Source organism: Pleurodeles waltl, chromosome 5 (assembly GCF_031143425.1).
Source record: "Pleurodeles waltl isolate 20211129_DDA chromosome 5, aPleWal1.hap1.20221129, whole genome shotgun sequence".
NCBI lineage: Eukaryota > Metazoa > Chordata > Amphibia > Caudata > Salamandridae > Pleurodeles > Pleurodeles waltl.
Genome location: NC_090444.1, coordinates 680,918,416 through 680,931,788, shown reverse-complemented (window position 1 = coordinate 680,931,788; position 13,373 = coordinate 680,918,416). Strand labels below are relative to the sequence as shown.

The 13,373-nt window shown below is 44.0% G+C and overlaps 1 protein-coding gene across 2 annotated transcripts in view; it reads left to right on the top strand.

Moving 5' to 3' along the window:
* Positions 1-11,517, top strand: part of TRAPPC3L (trafficking protein particle complex subunit 3L) — a 284,619-nt gene extending 273,102 nt beyond the window's left edge. For both annotated transcript variants that reach the window (XM_069234567.1, XM_069234568.1), the window contains exons 5-6: positions 581-766; positions 11,147-11,517. In XM_069234567.1, coding sequence (XP_069090668.1) covers positions 581-766; positions 11,147-11,266 — 306 coding nt within the window. In that variant the 3' untranslated portion in view covers positions 11,267-11,517. The remainder of the gene's footprint in view (positions 1-580; positions 767-11,146) is intronic.
* The last annotated feature ends 1,856 nt before the right edge of the window (positions 11,518-13,373 follow it).

Here is a 13,373-nt window from a genome sequence, read left to right as displayed (position 1 = left end):
TTTTGAGGGCCGGCGCTTCGTTTTCTGCAACACGCATTTACTGCAAGCAAAAGACACATATGTGAAAGGCAGAGGAAAAAAACAAAAATGTGTCAGAAAGGGAGAGATCTGCAAGAATTAGTTTAATGGGCAGGGAGAGGCTGTAAATGGGTTAAAGAGGCCTGAGATGGATTAAGGATTATGCTGCCTCAGTATTCTGAGCTCGCACATTTAAATGCAGCAGCTGTGTGTTTCAAAGGAGAGGTCTGGGCATCGACACCATTTTCTTTACAAATTAAGAACTGAGGTGGCCTTAATTGCTTGCTTTGAAGAACAGTGAAACTGCTCTATGTTGGCCCACTTCTTGCTTATAAAAGGAGCAATATGTTTTCTATACCCCTCCTTTGACCAAGGGTATGGTTGTAGTTTCACAAAGAAATGCTATGTTATTGGCCTTATTTCCAGAAATAAGCCTTACCTATATTAACGAAACTCCTAGGAGGTTACATGAAGGCTAAATAATTAAGCACACCTTTTCCTGTCCATTTTCTGCTATGGAACACTACTTATTGTTTGTAACACTGATCTTTTCAATTTGCAGGTTGCCTTTAAGATGTATCTTGGTATCACCCCGAGTGTTACCTGCAGTAATCGGTCAAGGAATGAGTTTTCCTTAATTTTGGAAAAGAACCCTCTTGTGGACTTTGTGGAAGAACTTCCAGCAGGGAGATCTTCACTTTGCTTCTGTAATCTTCTCTGTGGTGTCATCCGAGGTGCCTTGGAAATGGTAAATTACGCTCCAATTTAATTTTGTCTACTGGTATTGTATTTCTTTTTTACATCGAAAATGCAGCATGAACGTAAATCTTAAAATAAAGCGTTAGAATTTCCAAACAAAAATCGAGAACACCATGCGTGATTACCGTTCATCAGTGCTGCCAAGCTATAAAGTGTTTTGTCTGTGCAAATCCCTTTATCTACAATACTAGCATTGTTATGTGCGTGAAAATGTGTTTAGAAACATCTTTTTTTTTGTACCTACGCTCCTAGATTATTTTGTCTATTATTTTGAGAAACATTATAAATGATGATGCCACAAAACACTGTAAACTGATGTGACAGTGAAGGCAATTGAATTTCAAGCATTCCCTTTTGTCTTGTATTTTGGTCTGACCTAGAAACAGCTTTAGCGGTTTTGTTAGTCTCATGTAATAAAAAAGTTAAAAAAACGATGAATAATTAAATACATGCTTCTATGCATACTAGAGGGACTTTGGGCCACACCTCTTAACCCACTGGTCTGTACAACTGTGGTTTACATTTTAATTCTACTTGCCACGCATACCGCAAGTGGCAACAGGGTTGGCCCACTTCAGCTCATGGTTGTCTAGAACCTTAAATAATGGCACTTCTTCTGATTCCATCTGCTCATCCCTCTAAAAGTACATTTCCTTCAGTCCCATGGCTGATGGGACAATATTTTACTTTGCCAATTCTTTTTATTTTCTAGTCTTCATCTTTTTTCTATTTTTTTAAAATCATTCCTGTGTGTTTAAACCATGGGGTCGGGTAACAATAATTCAAAGCCTCCTGTCCCTGTTCTTTGCGCTAACAAGAATCATATTATTCCATGATGGGCATTAAGGCTAAAATGGTTTATATAATTGTTCTAAGCACACCTGGCATCTGAGAACATCCATACTGTCATATGAAAATTACATTCAATGTATTCTTAACGTAAAACTTTTATTTCAAGCATATGGTCACCACATTTAGGAGGTTAATTTTTTCATATTGTTTTTGTGGCATATGCTTGTGATTATATATATATAGAGAGAGAGAGAGAGAGAGCGCGAGAGAGGGAGAGATAGATATAGATATACACCTAGGAGACATGATGAGGCCCCAGGGGATGGGTTCCCTGGGTCCAGATTGGCCCAGGGAGGGGGTTGTGCGCCCCTCCCGCCCTAGTGATTGAAGGCCAGGGGATAGGGTCCCCAGGGTAGAGATTGGCCCGGGGAGGGGGGCCATGCAGTCCTCTGCCCTATTAAAATCTGAAACAGTTCCTGGAGGTGAATGCCTGGTTGATCTATTGGAGTGGAATCTGTATGTGACTGTGACAAGTGAGTTCTTTCTTGTCCTCTCCTGGTGAGAGCAGAGTCCATGGTTCTTACTTTAAATTGCTACGAGTATGCAAATGTGCAAACCACCTGGAGGCGGTGCCCGCTTGGCCCCACACTGTCCACCTTAGTATTATGCAAAGGTCTTCACAAATTTTGCCAGGATGATGGACAGCTTACCAAAGGGCTCCTCAGTGTATTTCTGCTGCTTTTGATGGCACGTTCTTGATGCAGAGGAATATGAGGACATTTTCACACAACAAAGAAGCACTCACCTCATATAAATAAAAGGAAGGACTCTGGTTTGGTGGATATTTACGTCTTTGTAGCCTCATTGGCCTCTCTATAGGAGGATTCATGTTATCACAGAATTCTAAAGCAAGACGCATAAGGAACAATCATGTTGCCAAAATGCACACATGGTCACTGGTGATATTTCCCTGTGCTCTGTTACACAGCTGTAGTGTAGCATACATAGTGAACATTTATCCAAGGAGGCAGAAAGAACTCCACTTGGGTAGATATTTTGTGCAAAGCTGTGGGCTCTTGTGGGATAAAAGGGCAGGTGAGGTTCCTTTGTGGCCAAGTCACTCATACAGCTACTGACCCACACAGACACCCACTCACAGACACACTCAGACACTCACAGAGCCACTCAGAGACTCATGTACTCACTCACAGACTCACTCTGACACCCATTCACACACGCACTCAGACACTCTTGCATCCACTCACAGTCTCTGGTACATTTATGCACCCACTGTGTCTGTACCCATTCAGGCTCATGCACCCACTCACAGACCCACTCAGAGACTCAGTCACTCACAGACCCACTAATAAACTCATGCACTCACTCACAGATGCACTTAGAGACTCATGCACCCACTCACAGATCTACTCTGACACTTACACACCCACTCACAGACCCGCACAGACTGTCATGCACCCATTAACAGACCCACTCAGACCCTCATGCGCACAATCCTACACACTCAGACAATTACGTACCTACTCAAAGACCCACTCAGTCATGCATCCACTCAGAGACTTGTGAACCCACTTTCAGACCCACTCAGAGACCCATGCACCCACTGACAAACCCACTGAGGTGCTAATGCACACACTCACAGACCCACTCAGAGGCTTATGCATGCAGGGTTGTGTGGTTATGGGGGTAATTAGTTCTAGTTACCTTAGGGCACGAGTTATAGTTAATTGAGCTAACCATAACTATAACTGCTGAATTTCTATGGTTTTGTGCGAGTAAATTAAGATCCTAACTATAACCTCAGTGTAACCTTTGTTTTTTTAAGTGAATTTTATATATATCTGAAACCCATGAATCTAATTGAGTAAACTGTGATGGAATATTCTACACTTCTTGATGGCTTTATTTCAACAAAACAAGGAATAGGTCGACTCTGTTTCTAATGTGCAAATGCACCAGAAACTGTACATAACGTCCATCTACTTTGCTAAGCAAAATCTGTGGCTGGTGTGAGCTAAAGCCTTCCCTCTCTCTTCATATCCACTGACCAGTATGCAGATTGTGATGCACATCTAGCACGCCACTGGATAACTCCCCACCTGCTCTTCAATGCACAACTGTAGCAGGTGGAAAAAACAGTGTAGGAGCTAGGGGAGAATCATCCCTCCAACAACACAGGCCTGAGAGAGAACCTTTTAAGGAAGAGGGGAGGGGAATGCCCCAGAAACAAATACAGTTCTGGATAACAGCCTGCAAAGAGGCATTCTTGCAGAGGAAGACTAGCTAGCAGAAAATGTGCATTGGGGTATTTCCCATAGTGAGATATCCTAGAACACCAATGGCTGAGACAGTCTCTAACGGTGGCATGGGGAAAATTGTTGAGGGTTGGGGGAAGAAAAATATTGCAATGCAAGAGAGTAGATGAGAAGGAAACCGGAAGAGGAGATTACGTCACGGATAGCGAAGGGTAACTGGGGTAGGAATGGAACCAGACTAGGTAAATAACGAAGCGTTGGCACATTCACATGAAAGGCCATGTGTGAATCATCAATTAGTAGAGTTGATTATCCTGATAGAAGGCATGTTCGTTAACCTAAACCATTATGATTGGCTCTTAATCCTGAACTAGTGAAGGGAAGTAGAGGACTGTCAAGTAGCTGAGTCTGCCCTGATGACCATATATAAAAGTATTTCTGCAACCTCAAAGGTCTAATACTTCTGACAAGAAAATGAACAATGATATCAAAGACGCACTAGTTTTAAGGACCTGTTTTTACGCAATCTTCAGTTGTACGATTTTCCATCCATCACAGGTAAATGTTTGAACTATTATCACAAAAATACTATGATGGCCCCTTTTTGACATCTGGTAAAACCTTGAATTCCGTTGCATTGTAGATCTGATTTTGGTATGTGACAATGTCTCGTGGTTTTGACTGGCATTTGTATTTAACCAATATATTTGCCACTGATTTCTTTTTACATTGGAACTGCACAGTCAAATGTACAAAAGAACTATCACGTCACAAATGAGTGCAGTAGAGATCATTTCTATGTGAGCAACTAGATTTTCAACCAGCATTTTCTAATTTGCAAGTAAGAAGAGTAAAGATTTGGAATTATGTGTTCTTTAAAGCCGTTGCTCTAAAACCCTGGGAAGAATGTATTAGACGACTGAATGTACATATAAATTGAAATTGTCTTTCAAATGATTTTGTGACAATTCATTGTAATTTTGTAGGCTATTTTATTTTTTATAGTAAACTTATATTTTTGTTGACACATAAAAGAAAACAGTCTCACGCTTACGCAATGTGACACAGGTTTTTGATTGAAATAGTGTACGTTTCTATTCAAGATACAGCAGGATAAAACATCTACGTCCTATTCAGCCATTGCAAACAGTGCCACTTTCGTAAAATAATGGAAATTACAATAGTACCTTGATGTGTGCAATGATCATAAAGCAGCCCAAAATAATCCCACCAGTGACTCCATATTTTGGAGTATTCAGGGGGGCAGCTCTTGCTTGATAAAATGGTTATTTCAATTTTGCGCCCTTCAGAATGCTCACTAGTACGGTTTTTAGAGACCGCTCCAGAGAAGTCTGTAGGACAACTAACACTATCTTTTCAATGGTTTTTCAGTGCTTGGAATTCACAGGACAGTCCCAAACCATATGGTGAAAATCTTCATATGGGGCCGAGCAATGGAAGCACTCTGTAGTAGCAATTTTATGTGCACACCATAGATGCTGGCGTGTTAAATACATGACGTGTAAATATTTCTGTTGGGCAAGCATCAAACTGAGAGTAGATAGCCAGAGTTCAGGGGTGGTGGTGAGGGGTGTTGGGGGGGAGAGGGGTCGAGCGGTAACGACATTCGAGCAGCTCTCCAATCAGACTCATCTGGGAAGCCACCCAGCTTTTCGACTTCTGCCTTAGGACTGCAAACTTATTTGGCGCTTTAATCAACAGCGTTTTATAGGCCTGTCAGATCCCACCTTTTCTCATGAGTCCCACCAGAAGCCAATCTTCAAGGGGATTATATTCAGAAAGCTCCTGCAACTCCGAGCAATGGCATTTCAGAGCATGGCACAAAGTGTAAATACTAGTGGACTAGAAATTTGAAGAGTCAAGGGGGACTTTAAGGCCTGAAATGATTTCATAGTGGATCTGTGCTACACGTCTCCTAGATAGGTAATACCAGTTTTGTCCATTTTGCAAATCCCTCCAACCTCGCTGTCTATTGCAACCATCTCCCTTTTCAGAGGAAGGTGTATTGCATGAGCTTTTTTATTCCAACCGGTCATAAGCAGTTTGATAAACACTATGAAGTCACTGAGTACAGCAGGAGCGGGCACCTTCCAATATTCTTTTAAAAGATTAGTAATGGACGTTAAGGCGAATTCCCGTGTAGCATCTGGAGCTCTTTCAGAGTTTCTATGACCACCAACAGTTGTTGACATGTGGAAGGTACCCCCCCTGGTTCTCATGGTTCCTCAGTGACTTCAAAGAGTGTTTATCAAACACTGGATGAGATGGACTTCGAACGAGGACTAGATTATGCCTAGCATATAGATTTATTTGCACTTGTAAAATGAGGATCTCTAGTAAATTACACATATGAAGGTCCCTGATGAAGTCCTGTCGGTCGGAAGAAACACATTGGCTGGGCTGAAAAGTCTTTGTTAAAGAATAAAATTCAATACAGCATACATTGGCTCCTGTGGTTTCAATGTACTGGAGAATGGACATACATTTGGACGCCCATTGAATCCTTTTGATGATGCAATCCTAAAAACTTTGGAGTTTCTTTATGATTCTTTGAGTGCTCCGCTTTGTAGTGTGCTGATTTTGGAATTATTGAGGGAATCTTGTGGGGGCAGGACCCCAAAGGTGGAAGTACGCTAGTTGTTGATTATGTTGTGATACTCACTTGTGTGGTATAGCAGTGCTATTGCTGTTTTTGTTTGTTCTGTCTTGTTTCATGTTAGAAGAAAAAGGTTTAGGTTCCAGATGAGGCCCGGTTCATTTGACATATGGATGCCGAGGTATTTAAAGCAGAGTTTTTGGATTGGGTTGGACATTTAATCAAGTGTAATTGTGTGGGTGAACCTTTAGGGGAATCAATAAGGATTTAGGCCAGTTGGTGTGGAGGTCTGACACTTCTTGGTATAGGTCCAGGATATACAATACACGCAGCCCTGTGACCTGGTGTGAGAAATGGCCTCTTTTTGACATGGTTAGCCCACACTTTATGCCTGATCTTTGATGTAGCCTAGAAGTTGTAGTGCCCAAGGCCCCTGCTAACCAGGTTCCCTTGGCCAGAGCTCTTTTCTTAAAACTGTTGTGATGCATTGGCACAGTTGGATACACCCTTAACTACCACTAAGTCCCTAGTAAATGGATACCTAGGTATCCAGCGCATGGGGGACTATGGGTAGGCCCCTGAGGGCAGCAGCACTGACTGTGCCACCCTCTAGTGCCATGCATCTAGATGCACTCATCACTGCCATTGCAGGCTGAGTGTCCTGGTGCAAACCTAAAGCAAAAACTCAACATGGCACACTGCCTGTGTGCCCTGTCCACCATACCCTGCATTTACTAGGGGTAAGACACCCCTGTGGCATGTCTTACAGCCCTAAGGCAGGGTGCTCCATATTATATGTGAGGGCATAGCTGCATGAGTAGTATGCCCCCACTGTGTCCATGCCAAACCTAGGACATAGGGGGTCATTTTGACCTTGGCGGACGGCGGAGGCCGTCCGCCAAGGTACCACCGCTGAATGACCGCACCGCGGTCAAAAGACAGCGGCGGCCATTCAGACATTTCCTCTGGGCCGGCGGGCGCTCTCCAAAAGAACGCCCGCCGGCCCAGAGGAAATGCCCCTGCAACGAGGACGCCGGCTCAGAATTGAGCCGGCGTAGTTGCAGGGGTGTGACGGGTGCAGTTGCACCCGTCGCGTATTTCAGTGTCTGCTTAGCAGACACTGAAATACTTTGCGGGGCCCTCTTACGGGGGCCCCTGCAGTGCCCATGCCCTGGGCATGGGCACTGCAGGGGCCCCCAGGGGCCCCGCGGCACCCCCTACCGCCATCCTGTTCCTGGCGGGAGACCCGCCAGGAACAGGATGGCGGTAGGGGGTGTCAGAATCCCCATGGCTGCGGAGCGCGCTCCGCAGCCATAGAGGATTCACAAGGGCAGTGGTAAACCGGCGGGAGACCGCCGGTTTACCCTTTCTGGCCGCGGCTGAACCGCCGCGGTCAGAATGCCCTCGGGAGCACCGCCAGCCTGTTGGATATGCTCCCGTGGTCGGTGACCCTGGCGGTCACCGGCCGCCAGGGTCAGAATGACCCCCATAGTGAGTTAACAGAGCAGCCATTTTAATACATGTGCTGGACACTGGTCAACATGAGTTTCCCAGCTACATGATGGCCACTCTGAGCCCTGGGTTGTTTGGTATCAAACAACTCAGAATGATAAATCCAAACTGGTACCAGTATTGGATTTATCCCTAAATGTACCCAGGGGTCACCTTAGAAGTGCCACCTTCGAAAGCTAACTACCCTGGCATGGTTGCTGACTGGTTCTATCCAGCCTGTCACCTCCAGACACCCAATATACAAACCTTGGGGAATAGCCCTGTCTCTCTGGTTTGTAAAACAATGCCCTTCCTGGGTGGAGGAGCTAACATCACCTCCCTCAGGAATGTGCACTGCCCTGGTGGTGAGCTTCAAAGCGCTTACCGCCTTTGAAACTCAACCCCCAGGCCTGGTGCTAGCAGCAGATGATCAGCCCCTTTGCAAACCCCCACTTTTGGTGGGAGCAATGGTGGGAAACCACACAAAGGATAGGGGGAGTTACCCCACCTGGCATGTACCACCCCTAAGGTGTTGCCTGCGAGGTGGACACTCCATTTCATTTTCCTCCATCTTAGATGGAAGGAAGGTAGCCAATCAGGTTTAAGGAAGTGACCCTTCCCACAGGAAGTGGTCACCATAATGGGTGTAGTCACTCAAAGGTAAGTGTCCCTTGGACACTACCAGGTACCCCCCAAAACAACTGCTAAGTTCAGAATTTAGTGGGCATCCCTAGACCAAGGAATCAGAATCAAGGGACGCAAATAAGACCAACACAAAGAAACACCAAGGCACGAGAACTGTGGACCTGCTGCATCAAAAAAATGCACCAAACCCTGCCTGCAGCACCCAGGAACCGACAATCCCCGCTGCGGAAAAGCTGGACACTGGACTGACCTCAAAAAACCTAGAAGACCTCCAGGCTTCACTAATCGCTCAAGAACTCCCTCCAGAGTGGAGGTACCACTCTGCAACCACAAAGAAACCAGCAACCCAGTGAGGATCACTTCACTGACTGGCTGCTAACTCCCCAACCGTAAGTCACAGCCGGACCGACGGCACACCGACATCCATGAGGACAAACCCTGCAAGTGTGCCATGTTTGGGGGCACTGCGCCCTCCAGTGGCAGAACCGTTCCAATACCCTGGGTACTTGTCAGCTGACATCGGACACCAGGAAACTTAGCCCATCCAGGGATGAAAAAGGATCAAAAGTAATCCCCAGACGAGGGACTTCAGAAACATCCCGGACCTCCCACCAGAGTGCCTCCGTTGTCCTGCAAGCGACCCTTAAAGAGACTCACCTCCAAATCCAAAGGGCATCTTTGTGCACCGCTCCTGGAGCACCAATTTGCTCTGCACCAGGCCGCCCTGTGCCCTGCAACAAAGAACCTGCTGTGCCCTAAGGTTCCCTCACCCCTTGTGACCTCGACACTCTAAGGCGACCTCAAGGAACCACCTCTGAACTTACCAGTGCAGTGCTTTTCCAAGTGGTCCCTCCCTGTGGGCCCTGCACCCGCTCTAGAGACTTTCCATCATTGCTTCTGCCGGAACCAGGAGCCGCCTGATCTCCTCCAGCTGACACAGTGTGCCCACCTACGACCTCGACCAACCTGCAAAAGAAGAAATTGGTAACCCAACTATACAATTTTATATATTTTTTTTAAGATGACTTTCCATTGATTCCTACGGTGCGTAATTACGGACAAAAATACTATTTTCTTCAAACTTCAAAAATCCATATCTCCAAAAGTACTTAACCAATTTTGATAATCTGGTCTTAAACTTTATTTAAAAATCAGAAGTATTTTTATAAATTGGTCTCGAGTTATTCCTTCGAATGTGTGAGTGGCATGAGTGATACTGTGAGTACACCAAATGCTTTGCACTTCTCCAAGATTGGCCTAACCGCTCGACCAAGCTACTATAAACATTAGAGCATTAAGCGATCTAATTTTTACCTTTGTAAACCAATGTGTGGGTGCCTGGACCCCCTGCACTGTGTGCCTAGATTTGCACACTACGTAGAGGGCCAGCCTCCTATACCTGGGGGTCAGTTAAGTAGAACAGCACATCATTAGCAAATAGCGTGATTCTATTTTGTCGTCACCTTCCCCCAACACCAGCTCTGTATCTGTGTGTCATATTTGATCAGCCAGGCAAGAGGCTTATGGCAACAGAAAAAGTGAAAAAGGGCACCCTTGCCTGGTGCCTCTGCAGATAGGGATTGGGTCAGAGTATCACACTGACGTGCACCTAGGCAGAGGGGGAACAGTACACGAGACCTACATATTAGAGAAACAAGGTCCAAAACAAATGCGTTGAAGAACTTTATCCAAGTAGGACCAGTCCATGGAATCAAAGGTCTTTACAAAGTCTACAAGGAGAAGGGTGCATGGGTCCCACAAATCTCCCAGGTGAGTCAGGGCCACCCAGAGACGTCTGATGCAGGTGCGCTTGCTGCAGCCAGGCTTTAAGCCACGTTGATAAGGGTGTATTAAAACGGGGAAGCACTTTGATGAGCCTGTGGACCAGAGGCATAGATTGTGGGTTCCACGTTAATCAGAGAAATGGGTCTATTTGAGGAGCATTAACCCAGTGGGGCCCTTTTTTATGCACGAGTATGAGCTTGGCGAGATTAAGCTCTGCAGAGTACCTCTCCTTAGCTTCTGCGTTTAAGTCAGGTAGGCGAAGAATGAGTGTATCTCTGAGTTTGCGATAATATTCAGTGAGAAAGCTGTCTGGACAGGATGTTTTATCAGCTTTCAGCTCAGTTAGGGCCTCCCCCGCCTCCTCCAGTGTAAGGGGTAGATCTGGGTCCGTTTTCTGGGCGGAGAAAAGTGAGTGTGGGAGATATCTGCCAGGATTAACCTTTCGGGGTCTATTTTTTTACAATTACGTGGACCACTTTTTTTTTTTTTACTATGCAATTAAACACTACCTTAATCGCTGTTTAGAAATAAACGTGCATTTTTATTAACTTCTACTCTACACCAGTGGGGGAAAACACACTTTAGAAAACTGGTAACAATCATATATTAAACAAAAAAAAGATTATAGGTCGTCCAGTAGTAATACTTTCTAACATGGTGTCAAAGGTGGCCACCTTGTGGAAAAAAAGATGCATTACTGACGATTTAGGACAAAATATCACCTCCTATACCGACATTGAATGTTTGTCACTTTTTTCTTTTCTAGATTCATTTGCCAGCAGATGTAAGGTTCATCCAAGACAGACTGAAAGGTGACGAAGTGACAGAAATTGGAATATTGTTCCTGCGAAAGATTGAAGAAAAAAAGCCAAAAAAACACAAATGAAGACTGGAACACTTGAGCACCGGGACTGAATGAACCAGATTCAGTATCAGTGGAATGCGCTCGCTGTTTTGACAAGACAGCAGATTAAATTAATAGTTACATTTATTATTTATAATAATTTATGTACAGTGTTCAGTACTCACATCCGGTTTTAGATTCCAGGTTGTAGAGAATTACAGTTGGCCTAGTAGACAATGCACATTCAAAAACTTTAGTGGTTTGCACTTACAATAAACTAAGGTGAAAAATAATTGTGTTTATAAGGAGTAATTTTCATGTGAAAGTTACCACAACGTCGACATGATGATGATTATTGATAAAAAATTCACGTCTGGATGGATTTAGCAACAATTTAATTTACTTGACATCTATAGCAGGGTGGACTTTATGTTAAAATCATAGCATCAGCAAGCTAAGGCGAAGGGCACAAGGAGAAAGTAAACTAAAATGGTGGAACAGCAGTTTAACAAGCTTGCCGGGCACTTATATTTGATCATAGTTGGCTGTCAGAGAAAGAGAACACTTTTTGCGTAGAGTTGCATTATATTAAAGCTGTATATCCAAGCAATAGAGTACATTCGGCCTAATACTTAATCAGGGTCACTAGAATTATAAAAGTGTGCAGCTGCTTCGTCTTCCTCTTAATTATGGATTTACTACGCCCACATAATCCACAATCTGCTGCTTAATTTGCAAATTTCAACGAAAGTGGTTTCTAGTTTACTAGTTTAAAGGGATAGAAATGCACTAAAAAAGTTTTTAAAAAACAACAACAACGAAACCCACCTATGCAGTGTCGCACAATGGCTGAATCTTTGCAAGGGTAGGCTGGTTACCTTTCATTACTGATTGCTGTAGTCAGGTACTAGACTGGTAAGAAGGGGTGAAATATTTGTCCACATCAGAAATTGAAATAATACTGCCACAGAATGTGTCGCATTAGGCCACATAAATTGCCTTTTCTTGCTGCATAACTTAGACAACCCTACTGTACAATTTTGTGATCCACTGCCGCACACCGCACGTCACCCGGTATAAAATTATTAATTGGACAGCAAACATTTTGACTTGATTCACTTTCTCACCGTGGTGCAGAAAGTTAAATGCCTGATTTAGAGCGTGGAGGACAGGTACACTCTATTCTGGCTAATCTGTCCGTCTTAGTACAAGTTCATTAGGATATAATGGACCTGTAATAGCACAGGCTGGATATCCAAGTAGTACTCATTCGCCAAACTCTAAATCAGGCCTAAATTCTTCAAAATGCCAGATTAAGCAGCTATGTATAGTGGTGACAGAGCATCACTCCAAAGTGTTATTTGCACAGTCAGCAAGTAGGCTTAAGGAAGGCTTCATTGTACTAAGAAAAATCAGTCACATTGTTTTCCCTGTTAACTTTTGCCTCTTTATAAAATCTGCAAACCTAAAGTTAAAGAGAGAACTAAAAAGATGACATAACTGATCCGCCTAATTATATATTCATGATACTTCTACTTATAAATCAGTTAAATTGTGGGTCTCTTCAGGGATCTCCAGGTGGCTATAAAGCGTTTGCAATTTATACGCGGATTTAAAGATAAAGTAGCCGTTTCGACATTTGAAGATGCCAGCAAAAAATGTTTTACTCAAGAGAAAACTTAGCAATAAAGGAACAATGCTATATGATTATTGAAGGAGTCTTTTCCCTATATTGTCTCAAGTATACAGCATATTTTGCATAGACGATCCATGTTTATGTGACACTATAATGTATTCAGCACCTATTTGGCCTGGGTGGAGATATGCAGTTGGCTTTAAGGTCTGAAGTTGCTAGTGAAGTGGAAGTTTCTCTAATGTATACTTCCGCTAGTATTGTTCTTTTCAAAAGAATGGATCCCACATGAAACAAATGTTATACAGACCACATCTACTTCATCATTAAGTGCATCTCTCCAATGGTAAGGTTGGAGTGGTTCTTGGCCACCACTCTCTAGATGTGTGCAAGTCAACCGACATGCCTGGGGGCAGAGTTATGGAAAGTGGCGTTGCACTGAGTGCAGCGCCACTTTCTCTGTGCCTCTTAGTGTCCCCCCTCTACCGCCACCATGTGTGCACTGTATTTAAAATA